The sequence below is a fragment of the Sceloporus undulatus genome, chromosome 7 (genome assembly GCF_019175285.1).
Source record: "Sceloporus undulatus isolate JIND9_A2432 ecotype Alabama chromosome 7, SceUnd_v1.1, whole genome shotgun sequence".
NCBI classification, from domain to species: domain Eukaryota; kingdom Metazoa; phylum Chordata; class Lepidosauria; order Squamata; family Phrynosomatidae; genus Sceloporus; species Sceloporus undulatus.
Window position 1 is genome coordinate 13842452 of NC_056528.1, and position 18726 is coordinate 13861177.

The window sequence follows — 18726 nt, forward strand, 5'->3', positions numbered from 1 at the left end:
AAAAAGGATAAAGGAGGAGGAATAAGAGGAGGAGGAAGAAGAGGGAGAAAAAAAGGAGGAGGATATAGGAGAGAGACGAGGAAGAAAAGGAGGAGGAGGATAAAAGAGGAGGGAGAAGAGAAGGGAAAAGGAGGGAGGAAAGGAAGAGGAAGAAGAGGAGGAGGAAAAAAGGAGGAGGAGGAAAAGAGGAGGAAAGAGAGAAGGAGAAGGAGAGAAGGAAAGGAAGGGAGGAGGAGGAAGAAAAGAGGAGGAGGACAGAAGGAGGAGGAAGGAGGGAAGGAGGAGGAGGAAGAAGAGAAAGAAGGACCAGCCCTGAGCGAAGGCTGGTGCTGCTGCTGGTCCTGGTCCGGAGGGGAAGGAAAGCCTCCTCTTCCTCCCTCCTTGCCTTGCCCAAGGGATGCCTGGCTGCTAGCCCGATGGGTCTCGGCCGAGGGGGGCCCGGCTGGAGGACCTCGCTGGCCCCTTCCTCCTCCTCCTCCTCCTCCTGCTGGGCATCATTCTCTCGCCATGAGGACCGGCGCCATCCTCCGGAGCATCTTCGGCCGGGAGCTGGGCGCCTCCATCCTCCTGCTGCTGCTGCTGCTCTGCTCCTTCTTTGCGGCTGGCCTGGGCTCGGAGGAAGCGGAGCAAGGGAGACTCCTTGGTGGGAGCACCACCATCAGCATCCCGGCCTCTTCAGCCTCGGAGGAGCCTCCTTGGTCCCCTTCTCCCTCCTCTCCCTCCTCCCCTCCGGAGCCCAGAGCCAGCGCAGAGCCCAGCAGCGGTGATCCTCAGCCCCAGGGCACCCCCAGCCCCCCCTGGCACCCCACAAGGGACCCCCAGCACCCCACTACCTCCGCCCGGCCCTTGGCAGCCTCTTCGGAGCCCTCCTGGCCACCTCCAGAGACTCCAGAGCCCAGCATCCCCACCACGGGCCTCCCAAGGACCCCCTCGGCCTCCCCCAAGGAAGAGGAAGAGGAAGAGGAGGAAGAAGATCTGGGGGGCCACAGCGGGACAGGTGAGCCTCCCTCACCTGGGCACACTCTCTCCAGTCTCCTGCCTTTCTTCTGCTCTCAAAGCTGGGGCAGGTATATAGGGATGGAGACCGGCCTCCTTTGTTTCTTAGGGAGACATCCCTAATTTCATCCAAAGGACCCTCAGACCCCAAATCCACAAAACAGGGACCCAGGGAATCCAGGGCAGTCCTCACCTGGGCACACTAGTATGGACCTAGTATCTACTCCCACTCTCTCCAGCCTCTTGGCTTGCTTCTGCTCTCAAAAGTAGGGCAGGGATACAGGGATGGAGACCGGCTTCCTTTGTTTCTTAGGGGGACATCCCTGATATCTTTCAAAGGACATAGGAGATGTTTCCTATGTTTTATAAGCAATATTTCCCTATAGGCAAGTATTCCCCAGTGTATCTCTATGGGCAGGTAATTCCCAGTATTTCCCTATAGGCAAGTATTGTCCAATGATTCTGTATGGTGGGCAAATATTCTGCCGTGTTTCCCTATAGTCAAGTATGGTTTCCCTGTGGACAAGTATTCCTCAATATTTCCCTATAGGCAAGTGTTTCCCAATCATGTATCCCTATGGGCAAGTATTCCCCAATGTATCCCTTTGGGCAAGTATTCTGCAATCCACAGAACAGGGATCCAGGGAATCCATGGCAGGCCTTACCTGGGCACATTCTCTGCTCCTCTTTGCTTCTTAAAACAAGGGCAGATATATAGGGACAGGGAACACCTTCCTTTGTTTCTTAGGGAGACATCCCTGCTTTTCTTCAAAGGACCCTCAAACCCTGAATCCACAAAACAGGGATCCAGGGGATCCATGGCAGGCCTTACCTGGGCGCACTCTCTCCAACCTCTTGGCTTGCTTCTGGTTTCAGAGCTAGGGCAGATATATAGGGATGGAGACCAGCTTCCTTTGTTGCTTAGGGAGGGATCGCCACTTTCCTCCAAAGGACCCTAACACCCCAAATCCACAAAACAGGGATCCGGGGAAATGTATGTTGTTGAGATGTTTGTCATATTTTTGTCTCGGTCTGTTGTTGAGCCTTAGACCAAGAAGCTGTTGTCACTGCAAAAGAAGGGAGATGGTGTGGCCTAGTGGTTGCAGTGTCAGACCTGGGTGGGCCTTACCAAAAGGCAGCTTTTAATGTGCTATTTTAGTATGTAGACGAATGCCAAAAGGAAATTCTGTCTTGCCACAGTTCAAGGGGTTTGCCCTTGAATTAGAGAAGCCCAGCAGGTGTTTAGCTGTACTGGCTTATGTCAGCAATGCTACCTGCGTAGGGATCTATAGTCCACCCCGATAGAGGCCAAGGTTATGTGAGTCTAATAAAAGCAAACAAGGCTGCTCCAGGGGATGCGGAACGCCACTCTCCACTGACAACAATGGTTTGGGTTGCTGCTGTGTGTTTTCAAGTCAGTTCCGACTTCTGGAGACCCTAAGGCGAACCTATCATGGGGTTTTCTTGGCAAGATTTGTTCAGAGGAGGTTTGCCATAGCCTTCCCCTGAGGCTGAGAGAGTGTGACTCCTTGCCCAAGGTAACCCAATGGGTTTCTTTGGCCGAGCTGGGAATTGAACCCTGGTCTCTGGAGTTATAATCCAATCCTCAAACCACTAGTTCTTCTTTCTGCTTTGCCATTGCCTTCCTGTGAGGATGAGAGTGAGACTTACTCCATTGGGTTTCCATGGATTCTAACCCTGGTCTCCCAAAGTCCTAGTCTGACACTGCAACCACTAGGCCACACTGGCTCTCTTCTTTGCCCTACAAAAGCCTGGCCAGTGTTCATGCAGGAAAATGTGATGGGGGATAATTATTTTTAACTTTTCCAATCTCTGTTTGGTGCAAATGCATTAAGACTTTCCACAAAAAGGTGCAAATTTAATCCAGCGTCAATCATTGATCCACCTGTCTCCCAATGTGGGAACCAAGGTGGCACACAATAGAAATCTGTCCAGGATAAGGAGGGGAAAAAAGGTTGTGTGTGTATTTATAAAGCAAACTAAGTAGTGACTCATGCTCGCAATGGGTAGCGGCAGAGAATGTATTTCTCCTTCTGGGAGCCCTATGGGGAGATCTGGCCCACTTACAAGAGGCCATATGGGCAGAAGAGCATCTTACTTTTCTTCAGAAGCCTAGGAGACGGTGGGTTATATATAGGGCCAGAGCCAGATTGAGGTAGGCGTTCCTCAAAAAAGGGGAGAACATGGAAACTGGCAGAGAATTTGGACATCTTTTTGCTCAAGAGTCATGGTGGATCAAATGTAATGGATTTGGATGGTGGGCTAAACCAGGGATGAGCATACTTCAGGCTTCTGAGGTCTCCTTTCATTGTTGTTGCTAGTGTTGCTGTTGTTGTTGTTGTTGAGTTGGCCCAGAACTCATGGCAACCCTGTGGATGACATATCTCCAAGACCCCCTGTACTCCTCAGCTCTGCTTAGGTCCTGCAAATTCAGGTCCATGATCTCCGTGGTTGAGTTTATCCATCTGGCATGTGGTCTTCCTCTCTTTCTATGGCCTTCTGCCTTCCCTAGCATTATCGTCTTCTCCAATGATTCATTCCTTCTCATTATGTGGCCAAGTACGGCAACCTCAATATGATCATCTTGACATCCAGGGAGATTTCAGGTTTGATCTGTTCAAGGACCCATTTGTGTTTTTGGCCATCCATGGCATCCTCCGCACTCTTCTCCAGGACCACATCTCAAATGCGTTGATTTTCCTCCTATCCACTTCCCTCACTGTCCAACTCTCACATCCGTAGATGGCGATGGGGAATACAATTTAAGTCTAGTGGAGACTAACTTAGACAGAGGTTTGTCAGTCTAGGAATTGTGTTCTGATGATCACAACAGAATTGAGCTCACAGCAATTGACACATACAAATCCATGCCTGGTTGCCTCCCAGCTTTCTTCCTTTCGAACAACACAATTTAGGGTGGAGCGGGTGTGAGTCATTTTATTCTTGCTATTATGCCATTATGAAATCATTGAGCATCTGGAATCCCCGGTGATCCTACGGAAATGTCAGACTGTATCCCTATCCACCTTTCCCTCCAAATCTTGGACCTAACCGTGGTTTACTGTTATGTGCAAGCCCATATCCCAGGTTCACATGGAGATGCCTGGAGACTTATAGGTCTGTTTTGGATCCGCCACAACTTGTGATGGATGAACCCTTTGAAAACATTCCTTATGGTTATTAGCTCCTCCAGATGTTGTCTGGTTACAGTTATTAGCTGCTATTATTATTATTATTATTATTATTATTATTATTATTATTATTATTTCTTTTGTCCCTTGTTATTGCCTATGCCAGTTAGGAGCTGCTGGGTGACGGATTTCAGAAATATATGGAAGGCCACAAGATGCTTGTTCATGACCTAGAATTTGGGACAGTCTTGTGCATAGATATCCTTGGACTGCAGCTCCCATCAGCCTTCTTGTGTACACACCTGGAGTCTTTCATGTCTGTTTTCAGTCCACCACAACTTGTTGTGATGGTTGAACCCCACAAATCCATTTCTCATCGCTATTAGCTCTTGAAAAGATCCCTCTTTCAGGATGTTGCTTAGGTTTATCTTTGATGGGGATATAGCCCTCCAGAAGTTGTCTGGTTGCAGTTATTAGCTATTACTACTACTACTACTACTACTACAGATCCCCCCCCCCCCCCCCCTTGTCATTGGCTATGCTGGTCAGGAGCTGATAGTTAGGGTTGCCATACATCAGAAAGGACTTGAAGGCACACAACAACAACGATGAAACAGCATGGGAAGGTTTCTGAAGCTTCAAATGGGCAACACCTTTTATAAACAGCAAGTCCTTTTACAGGTTGCTTAAATGTACTTGGGAGTGTTTTGTTTTGTTTCCATACCGGCTGGTTTGCCTGGCTGAAAAGACTCAAGACTAGGAACCACGAGGGCGAGGTGTGATCTCCTGACCTTTGTAACCACAGAGGCCTTCTCCTTGGCATGCCATCTACTGCAAAGAGCACTTGGTCCTGCTAGGGATAATGGGTCTTTCAGTCCAGTATATCTGGAGGACCAAGAATCAGCCACGGTTTGATTCCCAGCTCGGCCATGAAACCCTTAAAAATGAACAAAACCCTGAAAAAATTGGCCCAAACCCAAACCCCAAAGTGGTGAGACATCACTTCTGGTCATGTTGGGTCCACCGTTGTGGTTTGCGGTTGCTGACGTGATTCATCTCCGTTGGCATCTTTGGATGGATGCAAGGCTTGGACAAGTTAAATTTGGTCAACTCTCCAAATCTCCCATACAAGATTTGGGGAGTTGTAGTCCAAAATAAGATCCCCCCCCCATGCTATGGGTTGGAGGCTTTGACCTGTGACACATTGAAGTTTTGGTTGTCCTCCAGGTCGATCTAGTTGATGCGGCGTGTGTCGGAGTGAAGTCATGTCTTCAGGGATGCAGAAAGTCCTGTTTGTTGTGAAATCCGGCGAGTGTGGAATGCAGCTGGCTTGGTTTATATAATAGGTGCTTGTCTCTGTTTTCTTGAACCCGGGTCTTTGCTATGGGAGCTGCAGTCCAAGGCTATCCAAAAGTACAATGCAATACTATTGCTCCAAATTCTTGGCCATGAATGAGCTGGAACACACCAACTTGCCTTCACAATCCCTTGCAAATGAACCACAAGGGTTTCTTTATAGCATGTGTCAGGATTGTGGAAATTCCAGCCCTGGGGCCAAATACACAAGTGTGTGTGTGTTTGTGTATTTAATATTCTGCCTATTTGACTCAAGTTGGCTCCCAGAGATTAAAACAAAATTTGTTGTTACATGCCTTCAAGTTGTTTTGGAGACTTACGGTGACCCTATCATGGGGTTTTCTTGGCCAGATTTGTCCAGTGGATGTTTATTCTGAGGCTGAGAGAGTGTGGTTTGCTCAAAGCCACCCAATGGGTTTCATAGCCAAGCTGGGTTGAGTCTCTTTTACGTGGCATTTCAAAATCCAAAATACTCCGAAATCCAAAATCGCCTACCCAGATGGCGGAGGGAGTGACACCTTTGTTTTTGGATGGTTCAGCGGACCCAAACTTCGCTTCATACACCAAATTATTACAAATATTGTGTATAAATTCACCTTCAGGCTGAGTGCACAAGGCGCATCAAAACGGAAATGAATTTCATATTTAGACTTGGGTGCCATCTCCAAGATATCTCAATATGCGTATGCAAATATACCAAAATTGAAAAATTTGAAACACCTCTGGTCTAAACATTTCGGATAAGAGAGATTCAACCTGTAGTATAATGAAAAATGGTTAAAAATAATGGGAAAGGAAAAGGGGGAAGGAAGCTTGCAAATACCTGTCGATTGCAACGGCGGCTTTGCAAAATTGCAAAAGCTCCTTTTTAAAGTTCCTTTTTAAAAAGTTAACCTCTTTTCGTTTCTTTTGTTGCCTCTCTTGAAACATTTGGGAGCATCTTACCCTCCATTATTTCCCAGATGAAAAGAGGGACATGTCTGGCCAAACATCAGAGCATGATCAAGATGACATTAAGGATGAGAAACTCAGAAGCTAGGAAGGGTTGCAGCGGTTTGCTTTTGGCAGAGCCTTCTGCGTCTAGACAGTGGTTCCCAAACTTTGGTCCTCCAAGTGTTTTGGACTTCAACTCCCAGAAACCCCAGCCATCCTGGCCAATGGTTAGGGATTCTGGGAGCTGAAGTCCAAAACTTCTGGAAGGCCAGAGTTTAGGAATCACTGGTCTAGGACCTGGCAGCTTTGCATGTTTACTTCTTTTGCAGTATTTTGAAGCGAACTGAGTGCAAAAGGGGAAAGAAAGAAACTGGGATATTTGAAAAGTAGCTGGAAAAGTGGGATGGCAGAGAATTAATCAAACTGGGACAACTGGAGGGTATGGAGTACGTTTCTGGAAATAGGAAAGTCCCCAGTTTTGAGATCTCTGTTATGCCAAGAATGCGTCGATGGCTGTGGGTTGTGCCCCTAAGCGTCACCAGCCCTGGCCTGCCTTACAGGGGTATCATAAAGGTGACTGAGATAACATCAGCAGAAGAAATGTGATAGGAAAAAACCTTCTTTAAAAATGTTGCAGCGAGGGCATTCCAGAATTTGATGTTTTTTCCAGGCTTCAAAAGACACAACTTTACATATGTGAATGCTGGCTTAAACGTTTCCGGTCATGTTCCTAACCATGAAAACCCTATGATACTTTCGCCATAAGCCAGAAACAACTTCAAGGCACACAACAACAACAATGCTCCCCAAAGGGTGTGGATCACAGCACATTACTCCAACATTATGCATTTACTGTATGCTTTTTGGAGGATTGTCACGTGAAAATTTAGAATTTTCTATCTCTCTTTTTAAAATATATAGCACCTCGGTCTCCCATCCAAGCACTAACCAGAGCCGACCCTGCTTAGCTTCCAAGATCAGACAGGATCCGGTGCCTCGATTAATTGATAACGCCGCTGTACATTTCCATCCTGTATTATTTATGGAAATGCTGGCATGTCATGCTGCATAGCTGATTAATGCCGCATGCATTTTTAATGCACCCATTTTTTAAACTTGTGTGATCTCGCTAAGTAAGTGCGTTGTGTGTTTTGTCGCCATTGATGTTCCCAGCTTAGCGTGCGTCTTAATTTGTTCTCTCCCTTGCATTGCTGTTGCTCCTTTCCATCTGCAAAATCTCATCCCTCTCCTTGCAACATCCTGATGTCTCTCTTTGGTTCAGCTATTTTTAGTTTTGCACACTGTGTCTGTGTGTGTTTTGAAAAAGAACAACATTTTGCACCACAAGAAGGGCTTGGTGGGTAATATTCTTCAGGTCATGACTTTGCAAAGGGGATTTATTAAAGAGAGTTAATGACATTGTCAAAACCTAGACGTTACTTGGCTCGGCACACGCATTTCTTCGACTCGGAAAATGTTCTGGGAGTACCAGAAATTCCTCTCTGAATCCAAATGTCAAATAATGGTCTGCTTCACATGAGTTTGTGGAGAGGAGCAACTGGGTCAGAAAAAGCAACTGAATGAGACTGAACCAAAGAAGCCGGAAAATGCCATCAATTGCGGTGCCAATTCCAGAATCAATTTTAATAAGTGAATCAATTTTGGACAATTTGGAAGTTACTTCTCATGCACTAAGGTTTGCATAGGCTACTATGCTCCAGGTTACAGTTGGGGTCACTTACAAGGCTTCCCAAACTTTGGCCCTCCAGGTGTTTTGGACTTCAACTCCCAGAATCCCCAATGGTCAGGAATTCTGGGAGCTGGGATCCAAAATACCTGGAGGATCAAAGTTTGGGAATCAATGGTCATACTATCTATATGTTGCAATGTGGCCATGTCCTAGAAGAGTTTATTCCTGACGTTTCACCGCATCTGTGGCTGGCCTCTTCAGAGAATGCTGGCATGGAAGAGAGTGAGGTATATATATGTACCATGTGGCATATATATATACCCAGGATCACACTTTATATGTGTGTGTGTGTGTGTGTGTGTGTGTGTGTGTGTGTATATATATATATATATATATATATATGCATATTCTAGAACATGCAAAAAACTTTGAATTGCAATGACTTTTTCGGCTGCCCCATTTGCTTGCTGCAACCTGTAGGCTAATATTTGGCAATCCAATTTAACCCGTCATTTGGCGTTAAGAACACAACGTTAGACTCAGTGCATTTTTTTCACAAATTGATGAAGGACTTGTACAAGGGCTGACTACCTTAAGATGAAATTCATCCTTCATCTCCATCGACATTGGGCTCCGACCGGAGAGACCTGAGTTCAACTTTTCCTTTATTCCCAAAGTCTGCGAATGACTCAGACCACCATCTGTCAGCCGAACCTTTTTCCGTTTGCAAGCTGCGGAGGATCCTCTTCTGTGTTGTTTTTGCAAAGTGGCTTGTTGTTGCCATAATTTAATGTCGGGTTGGTTTTATCATTGGCGTTGCTTCCTTACATCATAGTTTGGGGAACTATGCAAACAAACTTCAGACTGCACAGAATGGTCATAGACATCCCATGATGTCTCTCAGTTTGGCGATCGATCGGCCTCATTTCAATACTCTAAAAACATCTCTCCTTAGAGCTAATAAGTAAGACAGTTTCAGAGATGGAGGCATCTGTGTTTTCTACCCCATTTGTTGACTTTTTAAGTATGTTTATTTGGGAAAGACTGTCGGCGCAAATTATTTTCTATTGCAAAATCTATATGCTTTTGACTTTAGTTCGCCGGACTAAGATTTGTCTGTCTGTGTAGGTGCTAAGCCCTCTAGCAGATTATCCAAAGCTGGTTTTACCGTTTGCAAACAGTAAATTAGCAAGGAGGGCGATGCTTATAATATTCTGGCAGAACAAGGTTTTGTATTTTGGAGTTGGTTTAAACGGTCCCTTGTTTAGCGGAGTTGTTCCTGACCTCTCTCTTGCATATCCTTGTCTTTTAAGGCATACGCAGCTTTAGGCCTAACCTGTTTTGTAAACGGTAACGGAAGATTTACAATGTTTTCTCTAGCTACCCAGACCACTGTTCTCTGAAATATGTGGCTTTGGATTAGGGATGGGTAAGCATTTCATTGCAATAGAGATTTATGAAATGCAACACGGTCCTCCAATTTCTTCATATTTGGGATGGGAAGAATTTGGGGTTTCTTTAAAAAAACAAATGCACGATAAACCAAAACGGACAGATTTATCCATGCAAGGCTTAACTTTAAGGGATCTGGCTTGGGATTGTTGTGTTCTCAACCCTTTTAGGGCTGAATTGGGATTACTTGCTCTTTTTTCCCCTCCCTGGCTTGATCCTAATAGGACTTATGTGTCATTGCTGACGTATGGAGACATTGTGTGTGTGTTGTATGCCTTCAAGATGTTTCTGAATTATGGCGATCCTAAACCAAACTTATCATGGGGTTTTCTTGGTAAGATTTCTTTGGATGAGGATTTGCCATTCTCTTCCCCTGAGGCTGAGAGAGTGTCACTTCTTGCCCAAAGTGGGTTTCATGGCCAAGATGGGAATTGAGAGTCATAGTCTGACCCTCAAACCAAGGTGAATCTATTGCGGTGTTTTCTTGGCAAGATTGGTTCAGAAGGGTTTTGGTTTTGACTTTCTGAGAGAGTGTGACTTGCACTTACCCCTCCGTTCTGCAAATTTCGTATGCATTAATTCTTGCAAGTTCATGTGCTTTTATGATCTTTTAAAAAATGTGGTTGTTTTTCTTCCTTTCAAAACAGTCACGGGAAATGGGGTAGAAAGGGATTAAATAATAATAATGCAATGCAAAAAAACCCATGCCCCCAAGAAATATCTCAGCCAACCCTAGCAAATATCTGAGACGAGAGATATTCCTGCATCATCAATGCTTTGAGGGCAAGATAACCCCAAAAAAGTATTTGACAGAAGAAAATGCCATAAATAGACAAGAAGGACTCGAGGGGAGAAAAGGGAGACGTTAAAAACAAAGAGGGAACGAAACCCGAACTGACAAGAGCCAACAGGTCTGTTCTGTTTGATTAATTTTGGGGGAACTTTGTTTGCAAGAAGGCTTGAAATGAGAATCATTTCTCTTTTCCTTGCGCCGGGAGCCGTAAGATTAAATCAGATGCGTTCGGGTAAAAGAGACAAGGTCTAAGTATTTTGGAAAGCAACCGAGGAGCAGAAAGACAGAGTCATGTTGGGCGTTTGGAAATCAAAAAGGGGTTACCCAAGCAATTCGGTATTCTTGCATTTGACCCCATGTTATGCAACATGCTCTAGGTTTCTCTTTTTGCAAAATGGGGTGGAAGTAGGTGTGGAAATGTGTGTGTTTAAGGGAAAACAAAGGTGGAGGTGAACTGGGACGTTCCCCGAACCTATTACTCACTTCGGTAGCAATGCATCTCTTGGAAAAACAAATCTTGCTCCTATCCAAGAGTAGCCAAGTCAAGCGCCTCTCTCTCTGGGTCTTTTCAGATTATACAATTATAACACTATCGTTCCTCTATATAACTGCCATGGATGCATCCTATCCAACCCTGGGATTTGCAGTTTAGGAAAGGGTACTTAGACGTCTCAGCTAGAAAGCTCTAGCGCTCTCTCCACATTGCAAAACCCAGTGCTCCTTCCATAGGAGGCAGCCATGGTATGTAAACATGTCACCTTGGCTTCCAGGCTTGTTTGTCTTTTGGGACGTCCATGGGATCTTTAGCACTCTTCTCCATCAAAACATCTCAAATGAGTTGATTTTCCTTTTATCCACTTTCTTCACTGTCCAGATCTCATATCCGTACATGGCGATGGAGAATACAATGGCTTGGACGATCCTAACTTTGGTGTTCAGTTGTATAGCGTTACATTTTGGGATCTTGTCTAGTTCTTTCATGGCCAGCCTTCCCATTCCTAGTCTTCTTCTGATTTCATAACTTCCACCTCCATTCTTATCAATGTCTGATCCTAGATATAGAAACCCATTTAACTATAGTGGGGCCTTGGTATCTGCTGGGATTTGGTTCCCGGACCGCCGTGGATACCGAAATCGGTGGATTTTATGCCATTAAATGGTGAAAAGGTGCCCCTTATATAAAACAGCAATTTCAAGGTTTGACTTTTTGGGATTAGTATTTTTTTAAAAATATTTTCAAGCCATGGATGGTTGACTCTGTGGATCTGCAGATATCTGCATATCTGTAGATATGGAGGGCCACCCGTATTTCAATTTCCTTATTGTCTGGGTTGAATTCATGCCATTCCTCCATGGTCATTATTTTTGTTTGTGACCAGGAATGATATTGTACTTCTCCTCTCCCACGTCACCAAATGTTCCTTCACTCCCCAAATTCCTAGCATTGCAAAGAGCGAGATGCTGAAGATCCTTCCGTGCCAGATTGGGACAGTTAGTGGAGATGTCCACCGTGGCCAACAAACTATTATGGGGAAAGAATTCTTATGGGGGGATTTTCAGTGCTCTTATTATACCTTCTCTTAGCTGTTTCCACTCCTTGTCGAGTTTGCAAGGAAAGCGGGAGTGTATGCGCCTATGCACGGCAACCCACAGGGTTTGACTCTTAGCAGCAGCTTGCCCGTAATGTCATATAGGGACAGACCCCTAGAAGGGTGGTTGTGAGACCACCGTAAAATAGGTTGAGACGGGAGCGTCTGCTGTGCCTGGCTGTCCTTTCCTGCCCTCCAGCAGCAGAAGCAGAAGCTGGAAACTAAATCATAACCGGAAGTGCCATGCGCCCAGACTCACCCATCAGTACCAGCTGTCTCGGTGACCCCAATGACTCCTAGGTTGCGTTTGCACTGCAGAATTAATACATTTTGACACCGCTTTAACTGCCGCGGCTCCTTGCAATGGGATTTTGTAGCTTTGTGAGACATTTCGCCTTCTGTGTCGGAGAGCTCTGGGGCCACAACAAACTACATACCCAGGATTCCATGGGATTCAACCACGGCAATTAAAGCTGGATTATTTCTGCAATGCAGATGCAGCCAACTGTTACTTGCAGCTCCTCGCTCCCAAGCTCTTCTGCTTTCTTCAGAGATGTCACGTCACCATGGGCTCCTTCTCATGGCACAGTTATAGCACCACTCTGCCATGGGTGCATGCTATGCAATCTTGGGATTTGGAGTTTGGGGGCGGCACTACAGCTCCCTGCTTGAGACTTCCAAGTTCCCCTCTCTAAATTGCAAATTCAACAATTCCATAGCATTTCGCCACAGCAGTTAAAGTGGAATGGTAATGCTATAACTGGACTGGGCCATCTTTCCAGCAAGCGCTCTGAGGTCTCCTTCCAACCATTGATTTCGGTGGTTATTGTTTTCTGTGTCTTCAAGTTGTTTCTGATTTAGGGCCACCCTGAGGAGAACCTATCATGGGGTTTTCATGGCAAGATTGTTCGGAGGAGGTTTGCCATGGGCTGAGAGTATGTGACTTGCCAAAGATCACCCAGTAGGTTTGATGGCCAAGCTGGGAATCGAACCCTGGTCCCCAGAGTCATAATCCAACACTTACATCACCACATCACACTGGACCCTTATGGGAAAGGCTCCTATCGCTCCATGAGAGATCATCACTTTAACAAGGAGAAAGGGGGGAAAAAACCAATTTTCCAAATACAGTAGACGCCCGCTGAGGCTGATTCTTCCGGAAGCAAAGATGTGGCAATTCAGAAGCAGACAAACAAAATGGTTTTATTCCTCTGGGGAGCCGTTGCCCTTCAAGGACAAGCAGGACACCCAAGGCGCTCCTGGCCACCTTCCAGATGATTTTGGCTCCTGGGCGCTCTTGAGAAACCGGAGACTGGCTCCTGATAATGAACGGCAGTCTCTTAATGTTATTTGTTTTTTTGGGGTCTGACCTTAACAATCGTCTCCTTGCAAATATTTATCTGTTTCTCACTCTCCTGACTTCCTAGACATTTTCTGCTTTTCGACCAAGGAATGCCTTTGGACATTCTGTGCATGGTTTGCGTCTTCTCCTCCTTTGCACCTCTCCGACGTTCCACGATTCAAGAGGCTTGTTTGTGCCAAGAGCGAAATCTGGAATGAACTCACTATAAACAATAGAAGCAGACAGGCTGCTAGGGATCTGGAGGGTGCGTCTGTGCCTTCAAGTCACCTGTTGACTTATGGATTGTTGTTGTGTGTCGTCAAGTTGTTCTGACTTATGGCAACCCTAAGGTGACCTTAAGGCGACCAGCTCCAAAGAAGCCCTTTCGATGTTGCAACATTTGTTGTGGTTGAGTGCCTTTCTGACTTCTGGTGATCCTAAAGCAAAGCTGCTTTCAGTCCCAATCTGGGAAAAAGATGGGGCAAATCAATGTTGTTGTTGTGTGCCTCCAAGTTGTTTCTGACTTATGGCAACCCTATCATGGGGTTTTCTTGGCAAGATTGGTTCAGAACGGGTTTGCCCTTGGCATCATCTGAGGCTGAGAGAATGGGACTTGCCCAGGGTCATCCAGTGGGTTTTGATGGTTGAGCAAGGAATTGAACCCTGGTCTCCAGAGTTGTAGTTGAATGCTCAAACCACTATGCCACACTGGCTCTCAAAACTACATCCCCAAGTGCAATTGGTCCTCTATTCAGATGGAAGAGAAGGAAAACAAATAAAGTGGGATCACAAAGTCACCCAATGGGCTTGCATGGCCAAGCCAGGGTTCAAACCCTGATCTCCTGATTCATGGTCCCAACGCTCCAACCACTATGCCATGTTGGCTCTGTTATGGTGGCTCCCTGGATTTCATAGGGCTTACTTAGACAAGGAATACTCAGATGTGGTTTTACAAGATACTCCCTCTCAAATACACCTTACAGCAGCTGGTATTTGTTGATGGTCTCCCATCCAAGAACTACCCAGGACTGGCCTTGGTTAGCTTCCAAGATCAGACAGGATCTGGTGCTTGTAGGACATTTAGGCCAAATGTTCAAATAGTTTCCTGGAAAATAGCCCTATGAACTGGGATAATTTGAGAGAGTGAAGTCAGCTAGTGAGTTGCATGTCTCACTTGGAGTAGAAACTTTGCTACGCAAGTCTCAGTCCATTGCTTCAACCATGGCAATGGTAGGATAAACCTCGCCAGGTGTTACAATGGCAGGGCAAATTGCATGGAGGCATATGCTATCTAGAGAGCCAGCATGACATAGTGGTTTGAGCATTGCACTATGACTCTGGAGACCATGGTTCGAATCCTGGCTTGGCCATGTAAACCCACTGAATGCAAGTCACACTCTTGGCCTCCGGAGAAGACAGTGGCAAACCTCCTTGGAACAAACCTGGTCATGGAAAACCCCATGATCGCTTCATCTTAGGGTCACCATAAGTTGGAAATGACCGGAAGGCATATGACAACAACAGCAGCAACAACAGCACTCTGCCAAAGGCTAGAACTGGCCTGGAGGCAACGTTTGTTTTCCAACGTCTGCCTTGATATGCAATGTGCCTCCAAGTCACTAGTCAACTTATGGTGACCCCGTGCATTTCAGAGTTAAAATGTCTTTCTTCTCGGCAGCAAGCAAGGTCAGTTTGGAAAGGCTGGTTTGAATAAACAGATTTATCCCTGAGAACAGAAAGAGGACAAGTTAGGCTAACCACCCTTTAGTAGGGACTTCCAGAACCATGTAAATGATAATTTTAATTTCATATGAAATCAGCAGCCAAAGAACATCCATCTTCTCCTCCTGTTCTCCTTTCTCCTTTTTAATTGCAAACGAACTCGGTTGCATAATTTGCAGAGGCTGCCAGAACTCTGTGTTTTTTTGGCTCACAATTCAGGTTGTGGGTGCGAAGGCGAAAATATTTCAGTGTTTTAATTGCTGGATGCTGCCCAGCCATTCATCCCTCCAGTCCTAGATCTATAGGATCCTGACGGTTTGGGACTTAACAGAAAGACCCACAACTTTGGACAGACTCCAAAGGGGTCTAAGTATGGGGTGCGTTACTCCTCTCGTAAGATTTCTGCCCATGCAAATGAAATTTCCCATCTGTCCCCAAATTTCTAGCATTGCAGAAATTTAAAATTTCAGTTGAGCCTTTAGAAATATAGGCACCCGAAGAAAAGGGACCAAGGGAAGATGAACACAGCATGTTAAAAAGCAGCTGTGGTGTAATGGTTTGTGTGTTGGACTCTAACCCTGGAGACCAGGGTTCGAATCCTGGCTTGGCAATGGAAGCCACTGAGTGACTTTGGGCAAGTCACACTCTCTCAGCCTCAGGGGAATACCATGGCAAACCTCCTCTGAACCAACCTTGCCAATAAAACCTCAGGACAGTTTCGCCTTAGGGTTGCCATAAGTTGGAAGCGACTTGAACGTACGCAAAAACAACTAATGCAACTTTACTCTTCCCTGCAAAGTTTGCAAAGCGGGGTGAGAAAGGGGGACAAAGTGTGGAGAGGGACATTATTCCTCCAGCTTTCCTTTTTTCCTTTCTGCCAAGCGCTCCCATTTCTCGCACAGAGCAGTCCTAGCTTTCTCTCTTCTTTGTTGGCACAAGCGTTTGCTCAAGCCTTGACGCAGCAAAAAAGCAAACCAAACACCTTACTGCAGAGCAAACTGGAGGAGCTTTTTGTCACCAGGCCAACCGTTGACGTCAGGCAAGGGCAGCACTGAACACACAATTACTGAGCGGATGCCCATTAAAACACCTGTGTGTAATGCCTCCAACACGTGGACCAGCCGGCCCTGAGCTGTGTTGAAATGGGAAATCAAAGAAACAAGCCTGAGTGAAACTGGATTGACTGGTGTTTCTCTCCCCCTGACCACTTGGTTTGTATCTTCAAACCTTTGGGAGAAGAACCAGGACACATGTGGCCAAGCGATATCAGACTATGGTTAAGAAAGCAATAGTTATACATAAGCTAGCTGAGGCTGCAGCAGCTTGCTTTTGCCCAAGCCTATTGGGAAGTGCAAGACTTTGCATCCTTGCTGAATTAATTGAATGCAAAGTTTGCACATTGGTTATTGCATCCATGGGCTTCTTCCTCCTGGCAGCAAGCATCTAAACTAGCTTCAGTCCCAAGCTGGTGGTTCCCAATCCAGAAAAGTGTCGGATACAGTCCTGGTTTGGGACAGTGTTAAAGGACCTCTCCAAGGTGCTGGACACATGATGGAAATGTTTGGCACCTTGGACAGGCCTTTTAAAGCTGTGATAGGGTTCCCTTAGGATTACGTAAGTTGGAAAGGACTTGGAGGCGCACGACAACAACAACCTGGAGCAGAATTACTGCTCCACTGGCTATGGGAGCCCATGCTGCCACTGTCTGTTCAGCCCTGGAAACCCATGGGGGGAACCTTTGGCAAGTCACACTCTCTCAGCCTCAGAGAAAGGCAATGGCGAACCTCCTCTTGAACAAATCTTACCAGCCTTAGGCTGCCTTAAGTTGGAAACAAAGCTGGAGTGGACTAGAAAGCACATAACAACAACGTAGGCTGCATCTGCAGGGCAGAATTGATGCAGTTTAACTGTCATGGCTCAATGAAATGCAATGGAATCCTGGGATTTGCAGTTTCGTGGGATACTCAGCCTTCCCTGTCAGAAGGCTCTGGTGCTGCAACAAACTACAAACCCCAGGGTTCCATAGGAAAGAGACAACTAAACCTTATGACAAGGTCGTCATAGCTCAGAGTCAACTTGAAGGCACATAAAGACAACAGATGCATGAACAGATTCCAGCCAGTGCTTGCAAAGCATGGGGAATGCTCGGAAAAAGGCATGCAGATGCCCTGTTGGTTGTATACCAATCTTTCCACCAAAATACTTCTTTCAGAGACTGAGACCGCAATGCATTAAGACCATTGCCCTTGCACTTGAAGGAACCGCTTCTGTAAGCCACCTGGAAAGTTCATTTTGCACCCAGGATGAAGCCAGGCAGCTGCTGGAGACAGTTTTTTTGCAGGAGAAGTGCTTGCTTTGCATATGCGTTGGGCAATTTGCATGCTTTGCGCTGAGCCGGCAGCTTGAGTTGCTTTTAGATTATTTTTGGCTTTTGGGGAGATAGGTGGAGGGGGGGAAACAGGGTGCAGATCTGAATAGGTTCGCTGTAGAAATGCCTGTCAGCACTTGCAGATGGAGCGAGAGAGATGGAGCCGGCGGGCGAAATCTTCATCCGCCTTTCTGGGCAGAGATGGCAATGTTGGTTTTAAGAAGAAGCCAGCAATGAATGGGGGGTGGCAACGGCTGGATTGGAGTCGCCTTTTAGTCCAGATTTAAAGGAGCGATCCAAGGTGCCAAACCCTGTCTTCCAAATAGGATAGTTCCTTGGATGGCTCTTTTAACGTCTTTTAACGTCTGGACTAAAAGTCTAGAGCAATCCTAGGACATTCTAGTGTACATCAACAGGAGTATAGTATTCAGATTAGTGAGGAAAGTTACAATGCCAGACTTCACCTGGAAAACACTATGTTCAATTATATGCATTCAAGATGGATATTGGTGAGCCCACATTTGGACTTGAACACAAGGGACAATTGGAAGCATAAGCGGGGATTGTCCCACCATTAAGCTTTTTCAGGGCTCATGCCTTGCGAAATGGAGTATGCAAGTGTATGTCAGGGCCTTGCTTCCAAGGGCCGTGGCTTTAGTGGCAGAGACGGGAAACAAAGAGGCCTCTTGTCAAGTATTATTATATTTTTTTGCAGATTTAGGGAACGTCTCCTTTTAGTTTTACACGGTTCCTTTGCCATGCTGCGTCTTTGAAGGTTTCCCTTTGATCAGCCTTTATGGAGGAGCTTGTACGCCGGTTGGAAGAACAAGCTGATGCCTTGTATTTTGCAAATGGGGAAGATGCACGAGACATTGCTTTCATGGGAAAGCCCTGGCGAACCGCCTCTGAACAAATCTGGCCCCATGGAAGGCTCACCTTAGGTTGCCGTAAGTTGGAAATGACTTGAAGGCCCATAACAACAACAACAACAACAATGTTGGAGTTGACCAGAAAGCACAGAACAATAATGTCGACTATCCGCACTGCAGGATGAATGCAGTTTGACACGGCTTTAACTGCCACGGCTCAAGGCTATGGAGTGCTGGGATTTATAGTTTTGCGAGCTATTTAGCCTTCTTGGTCAGAGAACACCGGGGCCTCAACGAAGTACAAATCTCTGGAGTCCATAGGATGGAGCCATGACAGTTAAAGCGGTGTCAAACTGCATTAATTCTGCAGTGTGGCAGCAGCCAAAGAGCTCTGAATGTGATCTTTTGGTAACTGTGAAGTGTGCATTAGCCCTCCCTCCCTCCCTCCTTCCCCTTCCCTTTCC

The 18726-nt window shown here is 46.1% G+C and overlaps 1 protein-coding gene across 1 annotated transcript in view; it reads left to right on the forward strand.

Annotated features, from left to right (window-relative positions):
* The first annotated feature begins 221 nt into the window (after window positions 1-221).
* The window catches only part of MEGF9 (multiple EGF like domains 9), a 29345-nt gene continuing 10840 nt past the window's right edge, over window positions 222-18726 (forward strand). Inside the window, exon 1 of the mRNA XM_042480024.1 lies at window positions 222-997. Within this exon, the coding sequence (XP_042335958.1) occupies window positions 508-997 (490 nt within the window). The 5' untranslated portion in view covers window positions 222-507. The remainder of the gene's footprint in view (window positions 998-18726) is intronic.